At 42.0% G+C, this 13,950-nt stretch overlaps 2 protein-coding genes across 3 annotated transcripts; one reads left to right on the forward strand and one right to left on the reverse strand.

The window, feature by feature from the left end:
• Positions 1–1,645: 1,645 nt before the first annotated feature.
• Positions 1,646–7,121, forward strand: LOC148420669 (ras-related protein Rab-1A). Its single transcript, XM_088418809.1, has 6 exons — positions 1,646–1,846; positions 2,986–3,058; positions 3,277–3,372; positions 3,463–3,558; positions 4,106–4,237; positions 6,484–7,121. Exons 1-6 carry the CDS (start codon positions 1,833–1,835, stop codon positions 6,679–6,681), a joined length of 609 nt encoding a protein of 202 aa, XP_088274935.1. The 5' UTR covers positions 1,646–1,832; the 3' UTR covers positions 6,682–7,121.
• Positions 7,122–11,321: 4,200 nt separating this feature from the next.
• On the reverse strand, positions 11,322–12,572 carry map1lc3c (microtubule-associated protein 1 light chain 3 gamma). Of its 2 annotated transcripts, none has more exons than XM_088419555.1 (4): positions 12,248–12,572; positions 12,111–12,166; positions 11,659–11,765; positions 11,322–11,578 (listed from the first exon to the last, which is right to left on the reverse strand). In XM_088419555.1, the coding sequence occupies exons 1-4, from the start codon at positions 12,354–12,356 to the stop codon at positions 11,386–11,388; spliced, it is 465 nt and encodes a 154-aa protein (XP_088275681.1). In that variant the 5' UTR covers positions 12,357–12,572; the 3' UTR covers positions 11,322–11,385. The 2 variants fall into 2 exon arrangements, with proteins under 2 accessions (XP_088275681.1, XP_088275682.1); XM_088419556.1 differs by having other exon boundaries at positions 11,322–11,551; positions 12,248–12,554.
• Between the last annotated feature and the right edge of the window lie 1,378 nt (positions 12,573–13,950).

Here is a 13,950-nt window from a genome sequence, read left to right on the forward strand (position 1 = left end):
GATTACTGTCTGTTTACAAATTATTGGCATTTATTTGGTATTGTTTAGTGAGTTGGAAAGAAAAAAAAATAAACAATATCAAATGAGAGGGAGTAACCTTTTTGATACTGGTTGGTCAAAAGTAAAAGCAGGTATTTGAAGGCTGAAAGCACACGATTTGAACAATTTTAAGGTAAAGAACGGCTCCAAATGGTTACTGATCATTTAAATACAAGTCAATTTATTTGATAACCGAATACTTGATTAATTTTGACAGCTCACAATGCCAGAGTGACATTGCGTGTTTTTTGTTGTTTTTTTTTTTTTTTTTGGGGGGGGGGGGGGTTCTTCCGGTCTACCTGCACATCTTGTACGCTCCTCATTCATTTGGGTTGGCCATAGGCACAAAAGCCATTGCTGCTCTGAAGGGTTGGAGGAGAGCTCTGGCAACAATGCAAACAATCAGTTTCTGATAATGGGGATGGAGGAAGGTGCACTTCCATGCTGGTGTGATCTTCTTTCTCAGGAACACAAAAACTGAGACTATGTGTTCCGTCCTTGCGTTGGTTCATGGCGCCTCCTGTTGTTCCTAGAACCGTAGGAGACGTGCTGTCTTCTCACAATTTCTTCAAAAACATCCATCCATACTAATCTACCAATATACTTATTGCAAAAAAACAAATACAGTATGGAATAACCTATATACATTTATTCAATACAGTATGGGATAGCCTATATACAATTATTCTGACAAAAAAGTTAACCAAATTGTGGCTTGTGAGGTTGCAGCCTTACGCCAGTGACATATGAGAAAAAAACTTGTCTAAATTTGTCATACAACTCTTGAAGTTTCTTGCTGAATTAGGATGTGACTTTCGAGCCAGTCACAGAAATGTTTGGAAAAGCCTTTTGTAAAACTTAGTGAAGTCATTGGCTGCCATCCAACTTGATTGCATTGTTCTGTGCAACTTTAGCTGAATTTCTCAGCACAAACATACCACGCCACTTTATCGATTGAGCCCGTTTGAGACAGCAAAAGGAGACACCAAAGTGTTGCGCCTCAAAAAACATTCACTCATTCATGTTTTTATGTCTGCCCCACCACACACCCACACACACCAATGCAGTCAATACCCCGCATTAAAATAAAATGCCTAAAATATAAATATACTGCGGGTATATCACGAAATTGGGAACGCTGCCCCGATTGGTGCGTAATAAATATGAACAAGAAACAGCATGGTTTCACAAAAGTGCATTCGTTGGTTATGGGGGGGGGGGGGGGGGGGGGGATATATGTCTTTAATATTAACCGGCAAAGACATTCAGCATATTTGTGACCAAGCCGCATTTTGAAGTTGAAAGTCTGCAATAAAAGCTCACCTTATTGGTTGTATGTAAGAATTATTGTGGTGGTCGCGGAGAACCAAAAACGATCACAATCATCCACATCCCATCATTTATGCACCTTTTTCCAAATAAATGAGAAACGAGTAAAGGTTTGAGGTGTATCTGCCAGTGCAAGCCCAAACACAACGCGTTGTTGTCACTTTTGCAGTTCAGACTGTCGTCACTCGGTTGTCTAGCCCCAAAAAAGTAGCCTGGCAAGCAGACGGGACTACACTACCCACAACGCCGCACTCCTGGTATTTCCGCGTGGGCGGGGCTGACAGCCATATTTGATTCGATTACGCCGTCCTGGCTGCGACAACCAGTTTCGGCACTTCTTTTTCTCCCTTTTCTGCCTTTTGGAGACTCCGCTACGTCCGCGTCCGTTCCCCTTCGCGGCTGACCTGCCACCAAAAAGTCCAGACAAATCCGCCGCGAGGAGCGTCCTTGAGCGCTAGTTGAAGATGAATCCCGAATAGTAAGTGTTGTGTATCGACGGGAGACACGAACGCTTCAGCGGCCGGCTGAGCTGTCAGCAGCTAAGCTAACGTCAGCTGCTTTGTTTTCCTGCCCAGAGCAGCACCAGTATAGACCTATTTAGCCTCGTATTATTATTATTATTGTTGTTTTACATTGTGTCGCCCGTGTGTCTATGCCGGCTTGTCGCTACTGTCGCATGATGTCGACTTTCTCGATTATCTCACCGGCTAGCGGGCTAACCGGGCGGCTACTTGGTCTTAGCCGAACGTCACAAATTTGACGAGTTGCCCCCCCACCCCCCAAATAAATAAATTAATATCTATGACGTATATTGCTGCGTGGATGCTAAACAGCAAGAAGAAAGGCGACAAACGAGCTTTTAAATATGATGCGATACGGAGAGTCACGAGTTTTGCCAACAGGAAGTTGCCACATCCGCGAGTCAAAGTTAGCATCAGTGCTAACAGTCGTGTTGTTATTACGTAACTCCCGCTTGACGTCATCACTCAACGCTTGTGATAATTTACTTGCACGACTTAATTCAGTACACCTTTCAAACGAAAAATGTATGTATAAATCAAATATGAAAGAGGCGTAGATGAAAGTATTTGTATTAAATTCCGCCACATTTTCCAGGGGGAGTGAAATCACAGACGTAAACTTTCGCAACGGCGAGAGTTTAATTAATCAAAATATTTATAAACTTGCTCTGTAGACCGCTGTTTTGATTGATGATTTCGTGCTCATTTGAAACCTTTGATTTATTTTTTAAAATATTTTTTAAGATTTTAAAATCACTTTTCTGTTTTATTTTAATGCTTTGCACATTGCAGTTGTATTTTTTGTCAAACTTGGAAAAATTTTAGGGAGTTTTAAATTTTTTGCATTGTACGTTGTAATAACATTTTGAATTATTAGGTTCAAGTATTTTCACTACTAACTGGTGTTTTTCTTAAGGATTTTATGGTAAGATTTGCATTGTAAGCACTCCACAGTATATTCTAAAGCCGTTTAAAAATACGACACGACGTTCGTCCCTCATAATGGGCGGCGAAAAAAAAAAACAACCAAACAAAAAAACACAAGTATACAAGGCATACTCAGCAACTTGTGTGTGTTGTGTATGTTTGTCCCCAGTGACTATTTATTCAAACTGCTGCTGATTGGAGATTCTGGCGTTGGAAAGTCTTGTCTGCTGCTTCGCTTTGCAGTAAGTTCTTCTTCTTCTTCTGGCAACGCCGTGACAACCGCTTAAACTTGTTTGTTTTTGCCTCCGCCAATGTCTGTATGTTCATCTTTTCTGTTTGTCTTTTTGTATGCCTGTTTGTTTTGCATGTTTGTGTATTTCTGACTGTGTGTGTGTGTCTGTGTGTGTGCGCGCGCGGGCGTTGCGTGTGTACGTCTGCCTGTTTGTGTTGTTTGCCTCAGGACGACACGTACACGGAGAGCTACATCAGCACCATCGGTGTAGATTTCAAGATCCGGACCATCGAGCTGGACGGAAAGACCATCAAATTGCAGATTGTGAGAAGATGAGCGAGCGCGTGGGTGAGGCGGCGGGTACGGCGCCTTTAACGAGTTGTCGCTGGTTCCCTCCCTGTTGTGGTGTGGCAGTGGGACACGGCTGGGCAGGAGCGCTTCCGCACCATCACGTCCAGCTACTACCGAGGCGCCCACGGCATCATTGTAGTGTACGACGTCACCGATCAGGTAAGTGATGAAAGGTCTTCTTCGTCTTTGTCATTCTCTTGGACTTGTTTTTCTTGGTGTCTGGCCGAGCTCATTTTTTAGAAAAAAGTGAAAATGACAGAAAATTCCAAACAAGTTTTGCTTTTATATTATAGCTAGCATTTAAAATACATAACGGCATCTTCGAATTAAGGTGCGATATGTCTGCCTTGATTGAAATTCTTTTAGAAACAAAGGTAGTGTAGTAGCACATGTTCTCAACTTTGTTCAAGACAGCATTACAACGCTTAGGATACAAAGAACACTGTGGCAATCGCGCCATCTCCCGGCAACAACTTCTGATTGCCTCCATGTCTTGCCACGTACTTTAATCTGCGGGATAAAGAGATTTTGCTGATGAAGCCGGGGCTGTTGTTATTTGGTGTACCTAATCACGTGGCCAAGAAACATCTTTTGTGTGTGTGTGTGTGTGTGTGTGTGTGTGTGTGTGTGTGTGTGTGTGTGTGTGTGTGTGTGTGTGTGTGTGTGTGTGTGTGTGTGTGTGTGTATGCATGCGTGCATGCTTTAGGAGTCATTCAACAACGTGAAGCAGTGGCTCCAGGAGATCGATCGCTACGCCAGCGAGAATGTCAACAAGCTGCTGGTCGGCAACAAATGCGACCTGACCACTAAGAAAGTGGTGGACTACACCACAGCCAAGGTCAGCGTCTCACTGGCATGCTATGCTGCTGTGCTATGCTATGAAAAATTAAAGAATCATAGACTACAAAGAAAAACATAAACGAAGCATACATGTTGAATATGACAGCCAACAAATTGCCCTTAGATTACAAGGGTGGCAAGGTCATTTTTGTCATTTGGCCATTTTATAGATACAACTTAACTCATTGGGACGTTACGATGAGAAAACAAGTAGTAGATGTTTAAGCATCTCACAGTATTATTACTGTAGACCACAAACCTCGTAGTTTTGAAAACACGAGTAAGGGATATGAGTTTGTAGCATTATTGTTGAAATTATTGTAACAAAAGTAACCAAAATACCTTGCAAAAATCTCACCGTTATTATTTATTAGACATGACAGTTTAAAATTTTGGAAGTGAGGTTAGAAGGGTTCATAGTCCTTATCAAGTTGATTGATTTGCTTTTGCTGTCGTGTGCCACACAAAATGATGTGATGGGCTGGATCTGGCCCCCGGGGTTTGAGTTTGACACCTGTGCCTTCGAAGCTCATTACTTGGACCGCGCAACACACTCTGTCAAAGGGACAGCTCATTTATTTATTTATCTTAATTCCCCAAATGTAAGACACACTTTTTTCCCCAAAACGAAGTTCAACGGTATGGTTCCGTCTTATAAATGGTAACATAGCCGAATATGGCCGATATAAAAATGCTCGGCCATATTCTTATTTTCAGTCATTTGCGTAACAGGACATGCTAGAGGGCAGACCAGTTGGCTGTGAGCAGCCAGTGCTTTTTGCAGCTAACAACAGCTTCTGTTAGCAATATATATTATTTTCAATCAAAGACACGAGCAGGCCAAACAACCATCCGAGTCCGTCCTTGTTCATGCACAGGAATATTTCTCTATTCGCCTCCCAACACGGTTGGTGCACAATTTGGGGTATTTATGGCAAAATGAACTCAAGCTGTGTCGCAAGGATAAGGAAAACAACTGCTTGGAGCGCATTCAATGTTAGACTGGTTAGGCATTCACTGACCGCTCACAATGTGGGAAGTGGCAAACACTTAACAAGTAAATATATATATATATACCAGAATTCAACCCCAAAATGAAGGGCGCCTCTTATATTTAGGGGATTACAGAATTTATTTTTAGTAGCAGGATATTTACTGTTGAGTCCCGCTCTCAATCAGGAATAGGTAACAGGAAAATCTGCATATGATTAAAATGCATTGCGATACAACACATGACATTATACAGTAATCTCTCGCTGTATCGCGGTTCATCTTTCACGGGTTCGCTGCTTCATGGATTTTTTTACAGTGGATCATTTTTACAGCGCATTGTGCTCTGAATCCTGATTGGCTCAGGGGCTTTACTGTTGTCTCGAAATAAAATATTGACGCTGTACTGTATTGGTTTTTCACTTGTCAATTTATTACAAAAGGCAAGAGGATCCAAAAGCTTGCTTTCGTCTCTCCTGTGCCCGTGTGCATTCAGCTCAGCACACACGTTACAAACGTGCTAGTAAGCACATTGATTGACAGCCTGGTCTCTGTGAGCCAATCACGTGACTCGTAGGCGTGCTGAGAGGAAACGCACACGTCTGTGTGCCTACCGAGAGCAACGGAGAAATGCACAGCTTTGGAAATCTGACTTTTACCTCGATTTCTTTTGTAATAAATTGAAATTTCAAGTGTATTGTTATGATATAAGAGGCTTCACTTTAATTGGATGTCCGGTCATATCCGTTTATAAAATCTTCTTGTTCAGAAAAAGAAAGAGCTCGATGATTACTCATAACAATGTGCGGGTTCAGGACGAAGAGGCATAGTTGGGGCTTTGTATTACTATATTAAAATGATTGATTCAAACAAATTTGGGGCTTTAAAACAGGTTTTATTCTATAGTTTAGTAGTGCATTGTAAAATAAAAATAAAAAAATAAAGCTGGCTACTTCACGGATTTCACTTTGCGCGTGTTATTTTGGGAACGTAACCCCCGCGATAAACAAGGGATTACTGTATTCATATAATTCATATTTTTATTCTAAGTAATTGGTCCATGATTGCTCATTTTCTTCTGGCATAGATTGGCATCGGGCTCCAAAATCCCATATGGGTCAACCCTCAATTGGTTTATTTTTTTTTACTGAAAATACGAGCTTGCGTTTGATTTGCACATGAACTTCAAGATGTCGATCCAGTCCGTGACACTTTGATTGGGAGAGGCGTGACCTCGAAAGCGTTTGTGTTCAGGAGTTTGCCGACAGCCTGGGAATCCCCTTCCTGGAGACCAGCGCCAAGAGCGCCACCAATGTGGAGCAGGCCTTCATGACTATGGCGGCCGAGATCAAGAAGCGCATGGGCCCTGGCGCCGCCGCTGCCGGCGCCGACAAGTCCAACGTCAAGATACAGAGCAAGCCCGTTAACACCTCGTCCGGAGGCTGCTGCTGATCGGGCTGGCGCCAGGACCGCCTTGCAAACGGTGCGTGCAGCTACCCCCGCCACGACGACGACCACACAAATTTTACCCCGAGTCAGCAATAGCACGGAAGCAAGCCAGCAGGCCTTCTTTTTCCTCGCGCGCGTCCCCGTTTTAATCCGCACGCGTTTCTGTTTCCTCTTTATTTTATTTTTCTTTTCTTTTCTTGTTTGATTCTGTTGACGTCTTCACATTGTCCTCATTTCACAATGCAGCACACGCTTAGCACGCACGCAATCTCCGATCTGGTGCCTTCCGGCTGCGACCACTGCACCCCCCCAGTGTAAATACGTGCTAGCATGATGCTAATCGGCCAGCGTGTGCTCCATTGTGGCCCAGCCATCTGTAAAGTGTATATATTTATACATGACACAAAGTTCATTAAATCATGAAGGAGATGTTTGATACCACCCTTCCTTCCTAGAGACTCCTTTCTTTCTTGCCTTGACTCCTGAATTACACTTTTTTTTTTTATTCTCAAGTGCACCAATTGTGGACAAGGGGAGGAGCGTTTGAAGCATTCTTTTGAACCGTTGTTTGAAATTAGGGAAGACCCTTTTGCATATTTTGCACCTGATTTGGAGGGTCTGATGATAACCGAGTCTTTATTCAACCAAGTAACATTCAGAGTGTTTTTTGTTTGTTTGTTTGTTTTTTTGCTTTTGCATGGTAGTGAGGCAGATCAGTTCTACAGCTGGTATATTAAACAAGTCATGTTCAACGCAGCTCCATCCTTTCTGTGAACACAAATGCTCAATTTGTACATATTGATATTTCTGAATGACAGATATGATGATTGTTAAACACTACGTTAGCCTCCCGCGACAACAACCGAGCTCTGTTCACTTTTGCTTTTTCTGGTTGTGTTGCTATGTTGAATACTATAATTTTATTTTATTTTTCTGCCATTTAATATGTCGTGATAAATGTAATTGTTTTAGTACATTTAAAAATTTAAATTCAAACCTGATACCTCTCTCCAATTCCGATCATTTGAAAATTTAAATAAATTGGGACATTGCAAGTTGAAATTGTCCAAATACGTATTAGTGCTGAGTGATATGGCTAAAAAAAAATGATCACAACAGAAGTATTTTACACACTTGTCCTCTACATTATTCATACCCTAGGATTTTTTTTTTCATGTTTTTGGCAAAACCTTTTGAGTTATGCAAAATTGTTCATGATTTCATGATATGTAACAAAAAAGTAAAAGAATCAAATAATCCACAACTGAAGAAACTCAAAATATAACAGGCTTTTAGTGATGGAAAAATAAAAAATGCTATGTTCAAAAATATGTCTTAGTTAATAATCAATACCATAGCCTTTGTTTTTAAAAAGACTACCCCCAAACCATTCCTATGTGTGTCAACCAGCATTCTGCATTCCTCCTGTCGAATATTGGCCCATTGTTCACAGGCAAAGGCCTCAAGCTGGGTCAAGTCGGTGACTTTCCGAGCCATCTTTCTCATCTTTAGGTTTCCCCACAAGTTTTTGATCGGATTTAGGTCAGAATCCTGACTTGACTATTTTAAGACATTCACATCATTGACCTTGTACATTTCTTCACTGCCTTCACAGTTTGTTTCGGATAATCGTCCTTCTGGGCCATCCAGTTGTGGCTGAGCTCTAACTTTGTCTCACCAGACCTCAGGGTGGTTGACCAAAATCTAGAGTCATGCTGGAGGTGACCTCTGGCAAAAGCCAGGCAAGCCTCACCATGTTTTTTTCTTGAGCAGGGTTGTCTTCCTAAGTCTTGCTAGACCTTGAGACAGTCGTCCCTGTCTGGTCAAGTGTTTCTATTAGGGCCGGGGTGTCCAAACCTTTTGCAAAGGGGGCCAGATTTGGTGTGTTAAAAATGGAGGGGGGCCAACCTTGGCGGGCGTTCTTTACATATAACTAAATACATTTAAATACATTTCAGCGAGCCGTTCTGTGTTTCACGTTTGCTTTTTGATTTTCATTTCAGCTATTTTAAGCATGTGTTTTGGTTCCTTTGAAACGTGCATATCAAAATTGAATTGACATTAAATATTGAAATTGAATATTCACTTAACTTCACTTTTTTTTAACACTAACTTTTTGTAACAGTTGAACAGAAGTAATTGTACTCTTAGGTGCAAATTATATTTGAAACGTAAAAAAATATGACACCATGGCAGTGTAATATTTATAAAAAAATGTAAACACAATAACAGAGAAATGAACAAATAAAAGTCATAACAAGTGCAGGGCTCATTTAAAATATGAAATTAGTAACCATAAATGTTGATTGGATTTTTAAATGGTTATTATTATGGAGTGAAAACTAAAAAAAAAAAAAAAAAACGTTTTCAGCCTTATCGTAAATGAAAAATGACTTGTCCGCATGAGTGTGATGGGTGAAACTGAGATGTGGAGTGCAGGACAAAAGCCAGGTGTGGCTCTATGGCAGTAGTGTGAATGCGCAAGATGTCTTGTAAGTGAGAGTCCGAAAGCTGTGTCCTCACACGGCTCTTAATTTAAGAGTAAAATCTCATAACTGAGAATGTCTTCTCACACAAATACGTCGACCCGAACAAGCTTAGCATTTTCTTACCAAATGTTCGAATCTCTCGGAACTTGTCTTTATCCAGCTGTCGGTAAAAGTTGTAAAATATTGCTGCTGTGAGATTAAACTAGCTTCAAGATGTTTCAGTTTCTCGCTGCGTTCATTACCTGTGATCTCGCCATATATGTCAGCATTTTTTGCTTGGTAATGTCGCTTCACATTGAACACATTAAAAACAGCCACTGTCTCTTTACAAATGAAGGAGACACAGTTGTTCCGTATTTCAGTGAAGAAATTGTCCAATTTCCACTCATCCTTGAACCGTCGGTCCTCGCAGTCAACTTTCCTCCTTTTGTTGATTGTCGCCATTTTAGAAAGTTAGTGGCTCATACAGTCAATTACTCATATACTAATTTACTGTTCCTAATTGAGCCTATAGGTGGCAGCAATTAGCACACGCACGTAACAGCACTGGTGCCCATTGTATTCATTCTCCATGCGGGCCAGACGTTATTGATTTTATGACAGAGGCTGCGGGCCCAATGGAAATTGACCACGGGCCACATTTGGCCCCCGGGCCGGACTTTGGACATGGCTGTATTAGGGCCTTAGTTGGGGTCTGAGGGTTGATGTTAACCTCTCAGCATACGTTCCTGGCAAGTTTGAGATACACCTTACAATTCTTGCCATGCCCGCTGAGGTTTTTTAACAGTGCTCATGTGGTCGTTTATTATGCTCTGGACGGTTGCCACAGGGAGACCAAACCGCTTGGAAATGGTCGAGTAACCGTTTCCCTTGCTGCGGGCACACACACACGGCTAAGACAGGTCCTCCCATAAGTCTTTCTTCTAAACCATGATGTCCAGAAGTCCAGTATGACTGGGAGACTTTTCTTATCTTTATACTCTTAGGTATAGGTAATTGCACCTATTTTCTGTTGCCGTCAATGCCTCCATGCATTGCGTCACTACTGGTCTTCTATTGGTCCGCATCTCCTCATGGAGATGGTAGTCTTCTATTCGTATGCCTCACTCGTTTCAAAATGGCGGAACGGTAAAGCTTTCTTCTATTGTGAGTGGTTACAAAACTGTATAGTGCATTTTACTGCTTAATTCAAACTTGAATGGGTTAGCCATGGGTCCCAAGATTGTTAGTGATGTTAAAGAGAGAGGTAAGATTTTGTATGGAAACGATGCTGGAGATAATCCACAAATATGAAGCTAGCCAAGTCTAGACTAACCTTACTAGGGAATTTGGGCATAACAAGCGCTGCCACTCAAAGGTAAATAAATCCTATTTTTGTTTTCTGATTGTATACATGTATATTTTATGTACATAGCACCTACTATACTATTTTGGTACCAATTTTTAATGTGTACAATTTTGATGTTTTTACCTGGGGTTCTAAACACATTAGCAATTTAACATAGGTTTAGATTGCCCGCCATACGGTGAATTTGCCTTACGAGCCCAACCGCATAACAGATTCATCTTGTAACACGGGGGCCCACTGTGTATATATATATTTTAAATACTATACGTATGACAAAACTCTTGAATCGTATTCATCCGCAGGGCTTTTCTGACGTCAGTGTACACAAGATCTTCTTGGGTCACGACAAGAGACTTGCACCTTTATTGGTTCGCAAAAGCACTACATTCACCCAAAGAGCACTTTCTGTGCTCCTTGCATGCATGTCACACGAGCCCACGGCTGAGGAATTCCAGGCTTCTAGCCTGCAACTTTTAGGTTTGATCAAACACACCATTCAAATCAGCAAGTTCACCATGAGCCAATACTGGGCCTGCTTGCTGCAATAAAATGTGTTGGAGATGAACATCTGAAACATGCAGGATAGTGCCACTTGCGTCGGTTGCCCATCTTTCACATATCCTCAGCTAGGCTCTCGATCCAGGCGTGCAGGTGAACCCGAATGCCACAAAACCACGTCCAGCACGTTCAAGGTCATAGGTGTGAGAGCACAAGGTGAGGATGGCAATTTAGCAAAAAAAAAAAAATAAATAATATCCTCTTGCAGCCATATTGCTGCCAAGCATTACAGGCAAACGGCAGCGACATGTACATAAGATTTATTTATTAAAATCTGCAAAATAACTTGGATCTGTACATTGAGCGCACGCGCTAAAGCTGTCCAAACATCTCCTGGGAGGCGTAGGTCATGTAGAGAAAGCCGTCATCATCCTTGTGGTCCCCGTAGACCTGAGCCATGCTCAGCGTCATGCTGGCCAGCCCGCTGTTGTTCACTAGCAAGTAGAAGGCCTGCGAGGGGAGTAGAGCCATGCGATTCCTGGAAGGACCAGGGAGCTTAAATACGCTAACAGATAGCTCAAGTGACCAATCCCATCTCAACAAGCCAAAGCCAAGCATTTTTACTCTGATCATCATTTGTGTTACCTGATGATGGTGACAAACTGGTTCATGGTGAGCTCATGAGGAACTAAGAACTTTGTTTTGTCCAAAGGTGGAAGAAACTTCTCCCGCTCGTAGCGCTCAATGATCACCTGACAATTCAAAAAGTACTGATACTTGTGCAAAGTACAACTTTACGATTGGCACTTCCCGTTACTGAGGAAATAAAAGTGTTTGAAGACACAGGTGTAAAGGTGTCAAGCTATCATGCCGGTTTCCCAAGTTTCCTTCTCCAGTGCAGTCAATCCTTAACATTGGTTATAAAGCCAATGAAGGGGTGTCCACGCACACACGCAAACATGCAAATCAGCTGATGGATCATTGGGGTGCACCATTTTTTTTTCTTCCAACTCAAGCCGCACAGAAAAATATAATTTTGAGAGCTGCAAAATGTCCTCTAGTAGCGCGAGGGCGTGCAAGCCAAGTTAGAGCCTCACCGGGATCTTGTTGGGGAACTTGGAGCGGATTCCCACCACTTCTTGCTTCCTGGTGGCTACACACGAAACAAAAGGACATTTTCACCACAAAAAAAAAAAAGCTCTTGGGCTCCTGTTAGGGGCAAGCCGGGTCTTACCGAAGCTTTTCCTCTGCTTGAAAGGTTTGCCGTGCAGCTGCTGGCTCCTTTCCAGCGGAGGCATGACGACGTAGGGCGTTCGCTCGTGCGCGTCCACGTGGGCGCTCATTTGCTTGGCCACAAGCTTAAATACGCGCGCGCACGCACGCAGACGTGGCTGCGGCTCGTCAGCTGATTAGCGCGTGGTATCGCACGCGCGGCAACGGGCGGGACGCTTAAGGGGCGGACCTTACAGCTCGACACTCGGCCAAAAGTTTTCCAACAAGCACGAAAACAGCTTGATTGATTTTTCCCTTGTAGGTGCGTAAACGTAAAAGTTACATCATAAACGTACAATATTTGTCAGCATGTGTTTCTAGTGTCACCCTGCAATGGGCTGGCAACCAGTTCAGGGTGTCCCCCGCCTACTGCCCGAAGCACGCTGGGATAGGCACCAGCAAGCCTGCGACCCTTGCTAGGATAAGCGGCTTCAGAAAATGAATGGATGGACCTTTCTAGTGTTTTTTAATAACTTTTTTGTTTTTAATTTGGAAGATATTACACAACAGAGTTGTACTACATAACCCCAACGCCGAAGTGGGGCCCAGCAGATATCAAATGAATTTAAACACCAAACAGCATAGTTGAGAACAAATCAGGAAAGACAACAATAGAATATTGAAGTGGATTAACATATAAACGTAAGGATAAATAAAAGTAAAATCTAATAAATCACGAAAAATATAAGATTAAACAAAATAAATAAAAACACATGAATAAATTTAAAAAAGGCTTCTTAATGATTTAAAGGGACATAGTGTAAGATGTAGACCGTTTTTCATTACGGACAGCAGGAGGTGCTGCAGGCGCTGCATTTACCATTGTCCGTAGCTATAACAAACATGGCCACCAGCCATGTAATGTAATGATAATTAGACCTATGATTACATTTAAAACTTACTCTTCATCATTAAGAACACATTCATTTGTAAGTTTTTGCAATTAACAATAATTTAATTTAGTCCTTTTTGATAAAAAAAAAAAAACGGTTAAATCTTACACACTGTCGCTTTAACAGAGGAAGTTAAGGGGGTAAGTGTGTGTGAGTGTGCGTCCGGCAATTTCAACGTCACTGTGATTTCAGTAGAAAGGCGGGGGCTAGGTCGAGTAATAGCTAAGCCAACGGCTAGGTTTTTTTTTTTAAGCCAACCAGCTGGGTAGCTAGCTAGCTGACAGACAAATGGATGGATGGTTGGGTGCATATTAGTCCAGTCCACACAAGGCTTTTTTGCGTTGAAGAAAGCTCTACAGGGAGTACAGTATGTGTAGTTTTTCGCATGCGCCAGTGGGAGCTTAGGTGCATTATGGTAAATGCAGCAATACACACTCCTCCTCCGGCTGTGCTAGCTATAACAAACATGGCCACCTTCGGAGGAGTGCCACCCCTCATGTAATATAATTTAATGATAACTAGACCTACAATTATATTTAAAACATACTGTTGGTCGGACTCTTTTTTTTAAAATTTATAATGGTTGAATGTATTCATTTTTAATGAAAAAAACGGTCTAAATTGTACATATTGTCACTTTAACACCAAGCGAATTACAGTTACAGTACAGTACATTTTACGTCTTAACGCGGCGGTTGGACCGGTTTGACTTTTAATTTGAAGGTGAAAAAGTTTTATTGTGAAAGTCGTGAGCGGTCACGGCGTAGTTTCC

This window comes from Hippichthys cyanospilos, chromosome 7 (assembly GCF_059441005.1).
Source record: "Hippichthys cyanospilos isolate Australia breed blue-spotted pipefish chromosome 7, RoL_Hcya_1.0, whole genome shotgun sequence".
NCBI lineage: Eukaryota > Metazoa > Chordata > Actinopteri > Syngnathiformes > Syngnathidae > Hippichthys > Hippichthys cyanospilos.